Source organism: Oncorhynchus masou, chromosome 12, assembly GCF_036934945.1.
Source record: "Oncorhynchus masou masou isolate Uvic2021 chromosome 12, UVic_Omas_1.1, whole genome shotgun sequence".
Classification (NCBI taxonomy): Eukaryota; Metazoa; Chordata; class Actinopteri; order Salmoniformes; family Salmonidae; genus Oncorhynchus; species Oncorhynchus masou.
In genome coordinates, this window is record NC_088223.1 from 87227243 (window position 1) to 87242685 (window position 15443).

The 15443-nt window shown below is 42.9% G+C and overlaps 1 protein-coding gene across 1 annotated transcript in view; it reads left to right on the forward strand.

The window, feature by feature from the left end:
• The first annotated feature begins 5248 nt into the window (after positions 1-5248).
• LOC135550996 (serine/threonine-protein phosphatase 2A 55 kDa regulatory subunit B beta isoform-like) overlaps positions 5249-15443 on the forward strand; it is a 175629-nt gene continuing 165434 nt past the window's right edge. Inside the window, exon 1 of the mRNA XM_064982343.1 lies at positions 5249-5811. Coding sequence (XP_064838415.1) covers positions 5733-5811 — 79 coding nt within the window. The 5' untranslated portion in view covers positions 5249-5732. The remainder of the gene's footprint in view (positions 5812-15443) is intronic.

Consider the following 15443-nt stretch of genomic DNA (forward strand, 5'->3'; position numbering starts at 1 on the left):
ATAAAGCTTTACTTCTTGTTAATTCAGCCACTGTGTCAGATTTCAAAAAGGCTTTACGGCGAAAGCAAACCATGCTATTATCTGAGGATAGCACCCCATCAAACAAACACATGACAATCATATTTCAACCCGCCAGGCGCGACACAAAACTCAGAAATAACGATATAATTTATGCCTTACCTTTGAAGATCTTCTTTTGTTGACACTCCAATATGTCCCATAAACATCAGAAATTGTTCTTTTGTTCGATTAATTCCATTGTTATATCCCCAAAAAGTCCATTTATTTGGCGCGTTTGACTCAGAAAAACACTGGTTCCAACTCGCCCAACATGACGACAAATTATCTAATAAATTACCTGTAATCTTGGTCCAAACATTTCAAACAACTTTCCTAATCCAACTTTAGGTATTTTAAAACGTAAATAATCTATAAAATTTAAGACGGGATAAACTGTGTTCAATAGAGGATAAAATGAATGCGGAGCAAGCGCCAGGTCGCGCGCCCCAAACAAAAGAGTCCACTTGGCTTGACTCCCAGAAAGGAAAGGGCTGCTTCTTCATTACTCAAAGGAAAAACATCAACCAATTTCTAAAGACTGTCGACATCTAGTGGAAGCCATAGGAACTGCAAGCATATTTATAACAAAAACTAATGGAAAACAGATTGACCTCAAAAAAATAATTCCCTGGATGGATTGTGCTAAGGGGTTTCGCCTGCCAAATTAGTTCTGTTATACTCACAGACATTATTCAAAAAAATTTTAAAAACCTGAGAGTGTTTTCTATCCAAATCTACTAATGATATGCATATCCTAGCTTCTGGGCCTGAGTAGCAGGCAGTTTACTTTGGGCACGCTTTTCATCCGGACATGAAAATACTGCCCCCTATCCCAGAGAGGTTTTAAAGGACAAGAGGACACAAAATTACCAAGAGTCCCGCAATACAGACAACTCTTTGTGTTGATCCTGTATTGCCGTTCCGCTGTCGATAGCCCAGCTCGACCTAGTTTCATAGGCATAGACTCAGCCGTCTCCGGCGACTCTCGGGGAAGTTCGGGAGGCCTCGGGTTCTCTCGGCAATGGGATCGTTGGGGATTTCCAGGATGACTCTGAGGCAAGGTTGAATCCATGGACAGGCGAGCGAAGTCAAATTTCCTCTCCCGAAGTCGTTCCCGAAGTCGCTCATCGATTCGGATGGTCAAAGCGATGAGGCAATCGAGATCCGTAGGTAACTCCCAAGCAGGAAGCTCGTCCTTGACCTCCTCCGAGACTCCGTGCAGGAACATATCGAACAGTGCTTCCTGATTCCATGCACTCTCCGCTGCCAACGTGCATAAATCCACCGCATAGTCTGCTACACTGCAGGAGTCCTGCAGCAGCTGGATTAGCTCCCGGGCAGCTTCTTTCCCGGAGGACAGGGCGTAAAAAACCTTCTTCACCTCTCCCACGAATCCCTCCAGACTAACGAATATGGCCGGCTGCTGTTCCCATACAGAAGTAGCCCAGGTGAGAGCCCTCCAGGACATCAGTGTGATGAGATAGGCTATCTTGGAGCGATCCGAGGAGAAGGAGAAGGGCTGAAGCTTGAAAATGAGGGCACACTGAGCTATAAACGCCCGGCAGGTGCTCGACTCTCCATTGAAGCGTTTCGGGGTTCCCGAGAAGGTGGAGTGGCTGATGAGATTGCACTGTTAGCAGCTGGGTTACTGAAGGGCTCTGGTTTCACAACCCTGGTAGGCTACCTCCCAGACAAACCGCAGAATTGCTCCAGCAAACTGTTCAATGCCCGGTCATGGCGTTCAGCCAACGTTTGGACCCCCTCCATAAGGCCACGAAGCAGTTCCTCCTGCCTCCCGATGGTGGCTCCTTGGGAGGAGATGGCGTCGCGCAGCTGGCCTGGGTCTACTGGGTCAGTCATGGCCAGTTTGTACTATCAGGATAAAGGTAAGACCAAGATGCAGACCGTGTCGAAGAAACAATGTTTATAACAGCAAAAGGGGCAAATATACAGGACAGCAGGCAGGGTCAGGGACAGGCAGAGGGGTCAAGCGGGCGGGCTCAGACTCAGGATAGGCAAGGGTCAAAACCAGGAGGACGTGAAAAGAGAGACTGGGGAAAAGCAGGAGCTGATACAAAAAACTTGAGACTTGAGAAACAAGACAAACTGGCAACAGACAAACAGAGAACATCGGTATAAATACACAGGGCATAATGGGGAAGATGGGTGACACCTGGAGAGGGGTGGAGACAATCACAAGGACAGGTGAAACAGATCAGTGTGTGACACTTTCCTCTTCAGCTTCAGGATAGTCCTCGTTGAGGAAGATATACGTTCCTCTCAAGTTCTTGGCTCTTTCCAGAACAGCTATCTTGTTCTTGAACCTCAGGAACTTGACAACTATCCACTTGGGCCTATCACCTGGGCCAGTTGTGGGTTTTCCAGACCTGTGGGCGTGCTCCACCTCAATCTTCCTGTGGTCCATCTTCAATTTCCTCACTTTGTCTTCAGACTCCGTCCAGGTCTCATGTAGAGATTCTGCAATTCCGTCCACAACCATGTTGTTCCGCCTTGATTGTCCCTCATTGTTATCATGGATTCACACACAGAACTGATGTCCTCTCTCAATGGCTTACAGATTACTGTCATCTTGCCGTTCTCCTGTTTCAACTCATCGTGACCCTGGCAGAACTACAAACTGTTCTACAGGTCCTGGACCTCTCTGGTCAGGTCAACCTTGCTTTTATTAGTAGAACCCACAAGTATTTGGACAAAAGCTATTTTCTTGTTGTTGTAACAACTTCTTGTATGTCTGTTTTTGTTTGTTTTAAAGATCCTTCACGTGTGATAGAGATACACCACTGTTCTCAACGGTCCTCCCGCCGGCTTTGGTCTTTGTCATGGTAGGTAGACAGCCACAAACCCATAATTTACACTTAGGGTAGGTGATGATTCAGGGGAACATGTTAGTCTGGAGTAGAGGTCGACCGATTAATCGGAATGGCTGATTAATTTCAAGTTTTCATAACAATCAGAAATCGGTATTTTTGGGCGCCGACTTCTATATTTATTTATTTTCATTCATTTATTATTATATATTTTTCATACCTTTATTTAACTAGGCAAGTCAGTTAAGAACACATTCTTATTTTCAAAGACGGCCTAGGAACGGTGGGTTAACTGCTTTATTCAGGGGCAGAACGACAGATTTTCACATAGTCAGCTCGGGGGATCTAATCTTGCAACCTCACAGTTAACTAGTCCAAAGCTATAACCACCTGCCTCTCGTTGCACTCCACAAGGAGCCTGTTACGCGAATGCAGTAGAAGCCAAGGTAAGTTGCTAGCTAGCATTAAACTTATCTTATAAAAAAAATCAATCAATCATAATCACTAGTAATAACTACACATGGTTGATGATATTACTAGTTTATCTAGCGTGTCCTGCGTTGCATATAATCAATGCAACGCTGGGGGATGATTTAACAAAAGCACATTTGCGAAAAAAGCACAATCGTTGGACGACTATATACCTAACCATGAACACCAATGCCTTTCTTAAAATCAATACACAGAAGTATATATTTTTAAACCTGCATATTTACCTAAAAGAAATCCAGGTTAGCAGGCAATGTTAACCAGATAAAATTGTGTCACTGAAATAATAAACGTTTTGTTTTCAAAATGATAGTTTCTGGATTCCATATTAATGACCAAAGGCTCGTATTACTGTGAGTTATTATGTTATAATTAAGTCTTTGATTTGATAGAGCAGTCTGACTGAGCGATGGTAGGCAGCAGCAGGCTCGTAAGCATTCATTCAAACAGCACTTTCGTGCGTTCTGCCAGCAGCTCTTCGCAAGCACAGCTCTGTTTATGACTTCAAGCCTATCAGCCTAATGGCTGGTGTAACCGATGTGAAATGGCTAGCTAGTTAGCGGGGTGTGTGCTAATAGCGTTTCAAACACCACTCGCTCTGAGACTTGGAGTGATTGTTCCCCTTGCTCAGCAAGGGCCACGGCTTTTGTGGAGCGATGAGTAACGCTCCTTTGAGTGTGGCTGTTGTCGATGTGTTCCTGGTTCGAGCCCAGGTAGGGGTGAACAGAGGGACGGAAGCTATACTGTTACACTGGAAATACTATAGTGCCTATAAGAACATCCACTAGTCAAAGGTATATGAAATACAAATGGTATAAATACTCTATTAACTACAACCTAAAACCTCTTACCTTGGAATATTGAAGTCTCATGTTAAAAAGAACCACCAACTTTCATATGTTCTCATGTTCTGAGCAAGGAACTCAAATGTTAGCTTTATTACATGGCACATATTGCACTTTTACTTCTCCAACACTTTGTTTTTGCATTATTTAAACCAAATTGAACATGTTTCATTATTTATTTGAGGCTAAATGGATTTTTATTGATGTATTATATTAAGTTAAAATAAGTGTTCATTTATTATTGCTGTAATTGTCATTATTACAAATACTTTTTTTTTTTAAATAAATCGGCCGATTAATCGGTATCGGCTTCTTTTTTGGGGGGGGGGGGGTCCTCTAATAATCGGTATCGATGTTGAAAGATCATAATCGGTTAACCTCTAGTTTGGAGCCCTGTAATAGTAATGAGTGGAGGCAGGTAGCCTAGTGGTTAGAGTGTTGGGCCAGTAACCGAAAGGTTACAAGATCGAATTCCTGAGCTGACAAGGTACAAATCTGTTGTTCTGCCCCTGAACAAGGCAGTTAACCCACTGTTCCTAGGCCATCATTGTAAATAAGAATTTGTTCTTAACCAACTTGCCTAGTTATATAAAGGTTAAATTAACAACAACAACAAAAACACAACAAAAAACACTTAGGGTAGGTGATGATTCAGGGGAACATTTTAGTCTGGAGCCCTGTAAAAGTAATGAACACTTAGGATAGGTGTTGATTTAGGGGAACACACATGACAGTTACTAATTTGCAACATATATCTGAAGTCGTTAGCTTGTCGTTTATAATGTATAAGAATTAAGCAGACAGACAGATAGCGAACAAGAAGAAGCACAGAGTGATAGTAGAGAAGATGCTGAGACAGACAGCGCCACAGGGAGGCAAACCAAATGGCTAGAGCAGAGACACGGTTATAGAGGAGAGTTTCCATTTTAGTCATTTAAAAGATTAGGTTTAAGTGCCTTGCTCAAGGGCATACCGGCAGATTCTAGTCAGCTCGGGATACAAACCAGAAAGCTTTTGGTTACTGGCCCAACACTTTTAACCACTAAGCTACCTGTTGCCCTAAACAGTGTTGGTTTTGTGTTTTTACATATTGCATTTGTTTTAAACATGAGCTGGTTAAAAAAGAGGATGAGTACGATGTATTGCCTTTCACTGGTACGGTGAAGTGGGCTGGTGTGGATAAAATGCCTGGGCCGAATTCTCGTCCCAGTCTGCCCCTACTTCCATAGCAGCCGACTCCAGCAAAAATAACATTCTCGTGTCCTGCTGGCGACTAGGGGGAAGAAGCATGCTTTATGAGAGTAGCATAGCGCGCGGAGACCTATCCTCTCTTCCTGCTAGGTTAGCCCTGAAGGAAGGATTCCCGTTTATATAAGGCGATAAAAAGTCATGCCGAAGACCATGACCTCTCTCCAGCGATTAGTTTCTTTCCGCCTTGTCAATGCAGTCGGTGTAGAGTAGCATACGATGTGAACTTGATAGTGATGCGCAGCCAACAACAACCAAAAAGATGAAATGCTTCTCCCGGTACCTACCTTACCTCTTCAGACCCTCGAGCACCATCCTCTCCTCCAGCTGTCACACCGAAGGTAGGCTACGGACCTGTCATGTTATGTTATAGCATGTGCGCGCTCTTTTCTGTGGGTACTGGGAAACCAGAAGCAAGTTAGGTCAGTTCGGGACCATCGTACTTGTATTTATAGAGAAGAGGCTGGAGAATGACTGGGACGAATAGAGCATAACACCCTGCTCTCTGCCGTTTCTTTTTCTAGGCGAAACAGCCATAGTCAGATTGAAATTTCAAATCGTGTGAAGTCGGGAGTTCCGCTGTGGAATTGGCTAGGTTTCATTTGTAGGCCTATGTTTACATTTTTATTTTTTTAATTTTTAATTTCACCTTCATTTAACCAGGTAGGCTAGTTGAGAACAAGTTCTCATTTACAACTGCGAGCTGGTCAAGATAAAGCAAAGCAATGTGACACAGACAACACGGAGTTACACATGGAGTAAACAATTAAAAAGCCAATAACACAATAAACAAGTCAATGACATAGTAGAATAAAAGAAAGTATATATACAGTGTGTGAAAAGGCATGAGGAGGTAGGCAATAAATAGGCCATAGGAGTGAATAATTACAATTTAGCAGATTAACACTGGATCGATAAATGAGCAGATGATGATGTGTAAGTAGAGATATTGGTGTGCAAAAGAGCAGGAAAGTAAATAAAATAAAAACAGTATGGGAATGAGGTAGGTAGATTGGGTGGGCTATTTACAGATGGACTGTGTACAGCTGCAGCGATCGGTTAGCAGCTCAGATAGTTGATGTTTAAAGTCGGTGAGGGAAATAAAAGTCTCCAGCTTCAGCGATTTTTGCAATTCGTTCCAGTCACTGGCAGCAGAGAACTGGAAGGAAAGGCGGCCAAATGAGGTGTTGGCTTTGGGGATGATCAGTGAGATATACCTGCTGGAACGTGTGCTAACATAATTAATGTATCTGCAGCAGCTTGTGTAAGGTGTATGAACTTTCAAGACAGGACATAGAACCTTTCTCCCTCAGCCAAAGCTTAACAGTGTAGCAACTCTACTATGGTGGCAATAAACTGCCTGCAACACTGGATGCTGTTAAAAACCTGTTGAGTGTAGGGGGCGGTATTTAGATTTTTGGATGAAAAACGTACCCAAATTTAACGGCCTATTTCTCAGGCCCAGAATCTAGAATATGCATACAATTGTCAGATTAGGATAGAAAACACTCTAAAGTTTCCAAAACTGTCAAAATATTGTCTGTGAGTATAACATAACTGATATTGTAGGAGAAAACCTGAGGAAAAATCAACCAGGAAGTGGCCTCTATTTTGAAAGCTCCATGTTCCATTGCCTGCCTTCGCTCCATTTAAAGGGATATCAACCAAATTCCTTGTCCTATGGCTTCCCCATGTTGTGAACAGTCTTTAGACATAGTTTCAGGCTTTTATTTTGAAAAATGAGCGAGAAGGATCACATCGCGTCATGTATAGCTGGGTGTCCCCAGAGTTTTGCTTGCGCAAAAGTTTGGAGCAGCCATTGTGTCTCTCTCTGCTATTGACAAAGCTAAAGTCCCGGTTGATATATTATCGATTATATATTGAAAACACAACCCGAGGATTGATTATAAAAAACGTTTGACATGTTTCTGTGAACATTACGGATACTATTTGGAATTTTCGTCTGCGATGTCGTGACCGCTCGAGCCTGTGGATTTCTGAACATAACGCGTCAAAAACGTGGAGGTATTTTGGACATAAAAATTATCTTTATGGAACAAAAGGAACATTTATGGTGTAACTGGGAGTCTCGTGAGTGCAAACATCCGAAGATCATCAAAGGTATGCAATTTAATTTATTGCTTTTCTGACTTTCGTGACAAATCTACTTGGCGGCTAGCTGTTTGTAATATTTTGTCTACTGAGAGAGATGTTCTTACATAAACGCTTTCGCCAAAAAGCTTTATTGAAATTTGACACGCCAGGTGGGATTAACAACAAGCTAAGATGTGTTTTGCTATATTGCACTTGTGATTTCATGAAAATTAAATATTTTTAGTAATTTAATTTGAATTTGGCATGCTGCAATCCAGCTGATGTTGACGTAAATTATCCCGCTAACGAGATGGGTGCATCAAGAAGTTTAAAAAGATATTGCAACACTGGATGCTGTTAAAAAAGACGAGAGACAAGCATGTGCCATTTCCTTAGTCCAACATGGTGGTCAAGGACAGGTCATCTGACCATGACAACCAAAACAACGGTAATAAGTAAGACTTCATAAGAGTCAATTCATTAGGCAACAATACACTGACTATACCAAACATTAGAAACACCTTCCTAATATTGAGTTGAACAGCCTCAAATCATCTGGACATGGACTCTACAATGTGTCAAAAGTGTTCCACAGGTATGCTGGCCCATGTTGACTCCAATGCTTCCCACAGTTGTGTCAAGTTGGCTGGATTTCCTTAGGGTCGTGGTGGACCAGGGATTCCCGAGTGGCACAGCGGTCTAAGACATTTCAACTCAGTGCTTGAGGTGTCACTACCGACCCTGGTTCGGTTCCAGGCTGTATCACAATCGGCCGTGATTTGGAGTCCCATAGTGCGGCACACAATTGGCCCAGCATTGTCCGGGATTGGCCGGGGCAGGCCGTCATTGTAAATAAGAATTTGTCTTTAACTGACTTGCCTAGGTAAATAAAGGTTAAATAATAAAAATATACACAGGAAACTTTTGAGAGTGAAAAACCCAGCAGCGTTGCAGTTCTTGACACAAACTGGTGCGTTTGTCACCTACTACCATACCCTGTTCAAAGGCAATTAAATATTTTGTCTTGCCCATTCACCCTCAGAATTGCACACATACACAATTCATGTCTCAATTGTTTCAATGCTTAAAAATCATTATTTAACCTGTCTCCTCCCCTTTATCTACACTGATTAAATGGCATCAATAAGGGATCATAGCTTTCACCTGGATTCACCTGGTCAGTCTATTCATCAGTCTGTGTCATGGAAAGAACAGCTGCTCTTAATGTTTAGTATACTCAGTATATATGGTAATAAAAGGTTCCCGCTTTTACTTTAAACTATTGAAATATTGACGTGATGTGTAGGTTTGACATAAGGCCACCTCACTAGGCCTACGTCATCTCACTAAACTTATACCACCTCACTCTGCCTATGTCAAAACTAGCCTACTGTAAATAATATTTTGTAATTATATAATTGTCGTCATTTGTTTTTTGAAATAATATGACTCATTAACATGTATCCATGTTTGTTATATATTAAAATTGTCTGATTTTTGAATTCTACATTATTACAGCTATTGAATAATACAGCGTGTGGTTCATCAATCTGGTGAGAGTTGCCAGCTAAAGGTAGTGTGGCCTGCTCTGCTCTGGCTGCATAGGGACAGGACATGAGGGCCTGCCAAGAGACCAAAGGCCTCCTGCGGGGGCTGGGATAAAAAAAAAAAGTAGGACTAAACACATCACGACAAAAGAGACACCAAAACACTACATAAGGAGAGACCTAAGACAACAACACAGCATGTTAGCAACACAACATGACATCAACAAAGTAGCAACACAACATGGTAGCAGCACAACATGGCAGCAGCACAACATGGCAGCAGCACAACATGGCAGCAGCACAACATGGTAGCAGCACAACATGGCAGCAGCACAACATGGTAGCAGCACAACATGGCAGCAGCACAACATGGCAGCAGCACAACATGGTAGCAGCACAACATGGCAGCAGCACAACATGGCAGCAGCACAACATGGCAGCAGCACAACATTGTAGCAGCACAACATGGTAGCAGCACAACATGGCAGCAGCACAACATGGCAGCAGCACAACATGGCAGCAGCACAACATGGTAGCAGCACAAACATGGTACAAAAACCCAGCAGCGCAGACAACAGCACAAAGGGCAAAAGGGTAGCGACAACAATACATCACGCGAAGCAGCCTACAGTGTCAGTAAGAGTGTTTACAAGCAGCAACTCAAATCAAATCAAATTTTATTGGTCACATACACATGATGGTTAACAGATGTTATTGCGAGTGTAGCAAAATGCTTGTGCTACTAGTTCTGACAGTGCAGCATTATTTAACAAGTAATCTAACAATTCCGCAACAACTACCTGATGCACACAAATCTAAGTAAAGGAATGGAATAAGAATATATAAACAGGAAGTACCTATAAGGAAGTACCTATCACTCGCTCCGTTGAGAGGTGGTCACCAGAATCAGAGATTATGTTACAGGACGGCTTTGCTAGCGCTGATTGGAATATGTTTCTAGACTCTGCCGATAACATTGACAAGCTAGCCACCTCAGTCACAGGCTTCATTAGAAAATGTATCGGCCACGTTGTCTCCTCGGTGAGGGTTTGCTGCTTCCCCAATCAAAAGCCCTGGATTAACATTGAGGTTGACACTGAACTAAAGGACAGGGTTACCGTACACAGAGCTATTGTAGACAACCCTGAGGCTATGGCTGAGGACAGGAATAATTACGAGGAGTCCCGCTACGACCTCAGCAGTCATCAAATGAGCAAAAGGTCAACATAGGAGTAAGGTGGAATCATATAGCACGTGGCAGGGGCTACAGTCCATTACAGATTACTAAGAAAGACACAGCCATGATCTGCCCAACTATTCCATTTCAATTTTAAGGGCAAGGGAAACATATGGTTACATTGCCAAAAGAAGTGAAATAGATAAACAAAAGTGATTTTAAATAGTTAATAAACAAAAGGTAAAATAAATAAACGTAAATATAGGTTCTATTTACAATGGTGTTTGTTCTTCACTGGTTGCCCTTTTCTTGTGGCAACAGGTCACAAATCTTGCTGCTATGATGGCACACTGTGGAATTTCAGCCAATAGATATGGGAGTTTATCAAAATTGGATTTGCTTTCTGTGTAATCTGAGGGAAATATGTGTCTCTAATATCGTCATACATTTGACAGGAGGTTAGGAAGTGCAGCTCAGTTTCCACCTCATTTTGTGGGCAGCGAGCACATAGCCTGTCTTCTCTTGAGAGCCATGTCTGCCTACGGCAACCTTTATCAATGGCAAGGCTATGCTCACTGAGTCTGTACATAGTCAAAGATTTCCTTAAGTTTGGGTCAGTCACAGTGGTCAGGTATTCTGCCATGATTTCTCATGATGTGGTTATTTCTAATTGTGTTGCTGTCCTTGGGCTCTATGGGGTCTATTTATGTTTGTTTCCTGAGCCCCAGGACCAGCTTGCTTAGGGGACTCTTCTCCAGGTTCATTTCTCTGAAGGTGATGGCTTTGTTATGGAGGGTTTGGGAATCACTTCCTTTTAGGTGGTTGTAGAATTTAACAGCTTGTTGATGTTGATAATTAGCGGGTATCTGCCTAATTCTGCTCTGCCTGCATTATTTGGTGTTTAACATTTTACACAGAGGATAATTTGGCAGAATTCTGCATGCAAAGTCTCAATTTGGTGTTGTCACGGATTCCTCTGGAACTTTCATCACGCACACCTGTCCCCTATTCCCACTGATTGGTTCTTGTATAAGTGTGTCCTTTGTTCAACATGGTGCTGTCCATTATTGTTACAATATCAGTTGGTGCGTGTGAGTACCTGTGCTGTGTGTTTTGGCTTTCATGCCATTGTGGATTGCACATATGATTACAGGTCTCGTCCCGTGTGCATGTTTTAATTATTTGAGGTACTCCTCACTCTTTTGTTTGGGTTTCAACCCTTGTGTTTTTTGTATAGTGTTTGTTTGGTCTTCATCCCCGTGCCTTTTACACAGCACGCTGTAAATTGGGTACAATAAAAAAACTATTATGCATTCCTGCCCCTGTCTCCCAAATCATTGTTACCAACGTGACAGTTTGTCCCATTTGTGAATTCTTGGTTGGTGAGCAGACCCCAGACCTCATAACCATCACGGGCAATGGGTTCTGGAACTGATTCAAGTATTTTTAGCAAGATCATAATTGGAATGTCAAATGTTAGATTCCCCTTGATGGCATAGAAGGTCCTTTTTGCCTTGTCTGTCTTTTAGGATACCATCAACCCCACAGGCCTTTTTGGGTTGGAGGGTTTGTAATTTTGTCTGGTAGTTCATTCAATGTCATTGGAGAATCCAGTGGGTTCTTGCAGTCTTTTAATAGTTGGTCCTAAAATGTGTATTTGATCATGTATATGTTTTTGCTGTTTGTTCTTTGTTATAGAGCCCAAAAGATTGAAGTGGTTTATCCATACATCTCCGTTTTGGATAGATAACTGTCATGAACCGGCTCCAAGCCCGTAACAAAAAGGGAGACAACGTGGAGATAAGGAATAACAAAATATATTTATTAACTAAGGTAACCTATACACTATTGTTTATTTGTATGTCTGCGTGGAGAGTCTCCCAATGAATGTGGAAGAGGTCTATTTATCCTGGGACACACCCGGGCCCAGGTGTTTCCCATGTTGCTGACAACCTTCCCGGCTCCGCCCACCGGCATCCTAATAAGGAAACAAGAGCAAAGAGATAGAATACGGCAGACAGAGTGGAAGGGTCGTCACAGAACTCTTTGTGGTGTTATTTGTTTTCCAATTTTTCCAGAAGTGGTTAGAGTCTATCGATTCTTCAATTACGTTGAGTTGATTTCTGACGTGCTGTTCCTTCTTTTTCCGTAGTGTATTTCTGTATCGTTTCACCATTGTGAAGGCGTAGACTCAGGTTTTCTGGGTCTCTATGTTTTTGGTTGGATAGGTTTCTCAATTTCTTTCTTAGGTATTTGCATTCTTCATCAAACCATTTGTCATTGTTGTTACCTTTCTGAGGTTGTCTGCTTGACATTTTCTAGATTTGATAGTGAAGCTGAGAGGTCAAATATACTGTTTAGGTTTTCTACTGCTAAGTCTACACCATTACTATTACATGAAACATTTTGTCCAGGAAATTGTCTACCAGACAAACTCAATGCATTTTATGCACGCTTTGACAACAACAACATCGTGCCATCAGCGATCCAGAAGAATTGGGTGACCTCGCTCTCCGAGGTTGACTTGAGCAAGGTCATTAATCAGGTCAACACCCGCAAGGCCGTGGGGCCCGACGATATTCCAGGGCGCATTCTCATAGCATGCGCAGAACAGCTGGCAGGCATATTCACAGTAATTTTCAACCTCTTCTTGTCCCAGTTTGTAATCTCCACATGTTTTAAGATGTCCACCATCATTCCTGTCCTCAAGAACTCTAAGGATTCATGCCACATTGACTACCAACCTGTAGCACTCACATCTGTAATCATGAAGTGCTTTGAGATAGGGATGCACGATATATCGGTAAGCATATCGGAATCTGCCCATATTAGCTGAACATGCCAACATCGGCATCGGCTCTATGTCTAGTTTAACGCCGATGTGCAAAACCGATGTCAAAGCTGACGTGCATACCTGTATAATGTAGGTAGGTGATGTAATGACGCCATGAAAAATACAGCATTACACGTGCAACACAGCATTCCTAAAATGTCTGCTGTGTGGATCAATTTTGAAGTTTCAATGGAAGATAACATACGCAACGTTTGTGCAGCTGTTATTTCCAGAGGAGGGGAGAAAGTGAAATCTTTCGGTACCACAAACCTAATGGCTCATTTGAAAGTGCAACAGCCCTAGACGTTCAGTGGCTACTTAGAACAAAAGCAGAAAAAAACTAAGCGCACTCTTCCAACAACTTAACAAGTTCAAGTCGAGCAGTCATTTGAAAGTGTAAGAACATTTCAGTGAGACAACTCAAAGGCGAAATCTATTAACGCCAAGATAATGGAATTCATTGCCCTTGACAATCAACAGTGACAGTCAACCGTTCCCTGTCGTGGATGATGTTGGCTTTTGCTGACTGGTCGAGCACCTCGAGCCTCGTTACACACTACCAAGTAGTCACTATTTTTAAGATGTTGCCCTACCGGAGTTACACAGTATTATTGAAACACACATCCATGAGCAACTTGCTATGGGTGTCACTGCTATTAACTTCACAAGTGACATTTGGTCCAGCGACGTCAGCCCCATGAGCATGGTGAGTCTGACAGCACTGTGGGTCAACAAGGATTTTGTACTGAGGAAAGCTGTATTGCTCAAGAATGTGCTGGTTCTCATACCGCTGCTGTCATTTTAATGGCATTTGAGAACATGTTTGAAACTTGGAAAATCCCCAAGTACAAAGTACACGTTGTGCTATGTGATAATGCACGTAACATGACAAAAGCTTTGGAAGAATGCGGAGTTGCCAGTTTGCCGTGCATGGCACGCAAGCTGCAACTGGCTGTGAACAAAGGTGTTTTGGCCCAACGCAGCATATCTGACACAGTGGCAACAGGTAGGAAGACAGTGGGTCATTTTAAACGCTCACAGCTCGCATACAGCCTGCAAGCAATACAGGAGCAGCTTGGAATGAAAAGGAAAAGGTTTAAGCAAGATGTTTCCACCAGATGGAACAGTACTTTTTACATGATGGAGAGCCTGCTGGAACAAAAACAAGTGCTTGGCGTGTACGCAGCCGACGAGTTACCTGCAACAATCAGTACAAACCAGTGGACTCTCATTGAAACCATGAACACAGTCCTAGCTCCATTCGAACAACTGACTCAAGAAATAAACTCATCAACTGTGTCTGCAGCAGACGTGATACCCTCTGTCATGGCATTGAAACGCCTGCTCAACAAAACTGCCCACACAGACCATGAGGTTAAAACTTACAAAGTACTCTACTAGTCTGTGAACAAGCGATTCGGTGGCATCTTCTCTGAGCCTTTTTACTGTGTCGCCACCATGCTCGATGCTAGGTACAAGGAAAACGCTACTTTGATGCAGACAAGAAACAGGGTTTACGTGCTATGCTACAGACACAGCTAAACAAGATTAAAATGGACATTGCGCACCGAGGAAGAGAGGCCACGAACAGACAGAGCTGAAACTTTACTGCTTGACATGTATGATGAAATCCTGGCTGAGAAAGAAACGACTGAACAAATGAACGAAACCGCAAGTAAGTGAAAGAAATAGGTTTTGATGATGTTTTACTGGTAATGGGGACTTACATAAATGCCAACAAAATAACTTTTTGGTCAGTGTGTGTTTGTGTGTGTTTCAACTATTTAACTGTACACGAATGCTTAAAAGGCCCACTAAAATGTATAATATCGGTTATCGGGATCAGGTATTTAAATGTGTTTTTATATTTTTTATTATTGTTCTTTTTACCCTTTTGTCTCCCCAATTTCGTGTCATGTCCCATCGCTCCATATGGACTCGGGAGAGGCGAGGATTGAGAGCCGTGAGTCCTCCAAAACATAACCCAGCCAAGCCGCACTGCTTCTTGACAAAACGCCCGCTTAACCCGGAAGCCAGGCGCACCAATGTGTCGGAGGAAACACCGTACACTTGGTGACCGTGTCAGCGTGCACTGTTCTCAGCCCGCCACAGGGGTCGCTAGTGCGCGATAGGACAGGAACATCACTGCCGGCCAAACCCTCCCTTAACCAGGATGACGCTGGGCCAATTGTGCGCCGCCCCATGGGTCTCCCGGTCGCGGCCGGCTGCGACAGAGCCTGGACTCTAACCAGGTTCTCTAGTGGCACAGCTAGCACTTCGATGCAGTGCCTGAGACCACTGCATCACTCGGGAGGCCAGTAA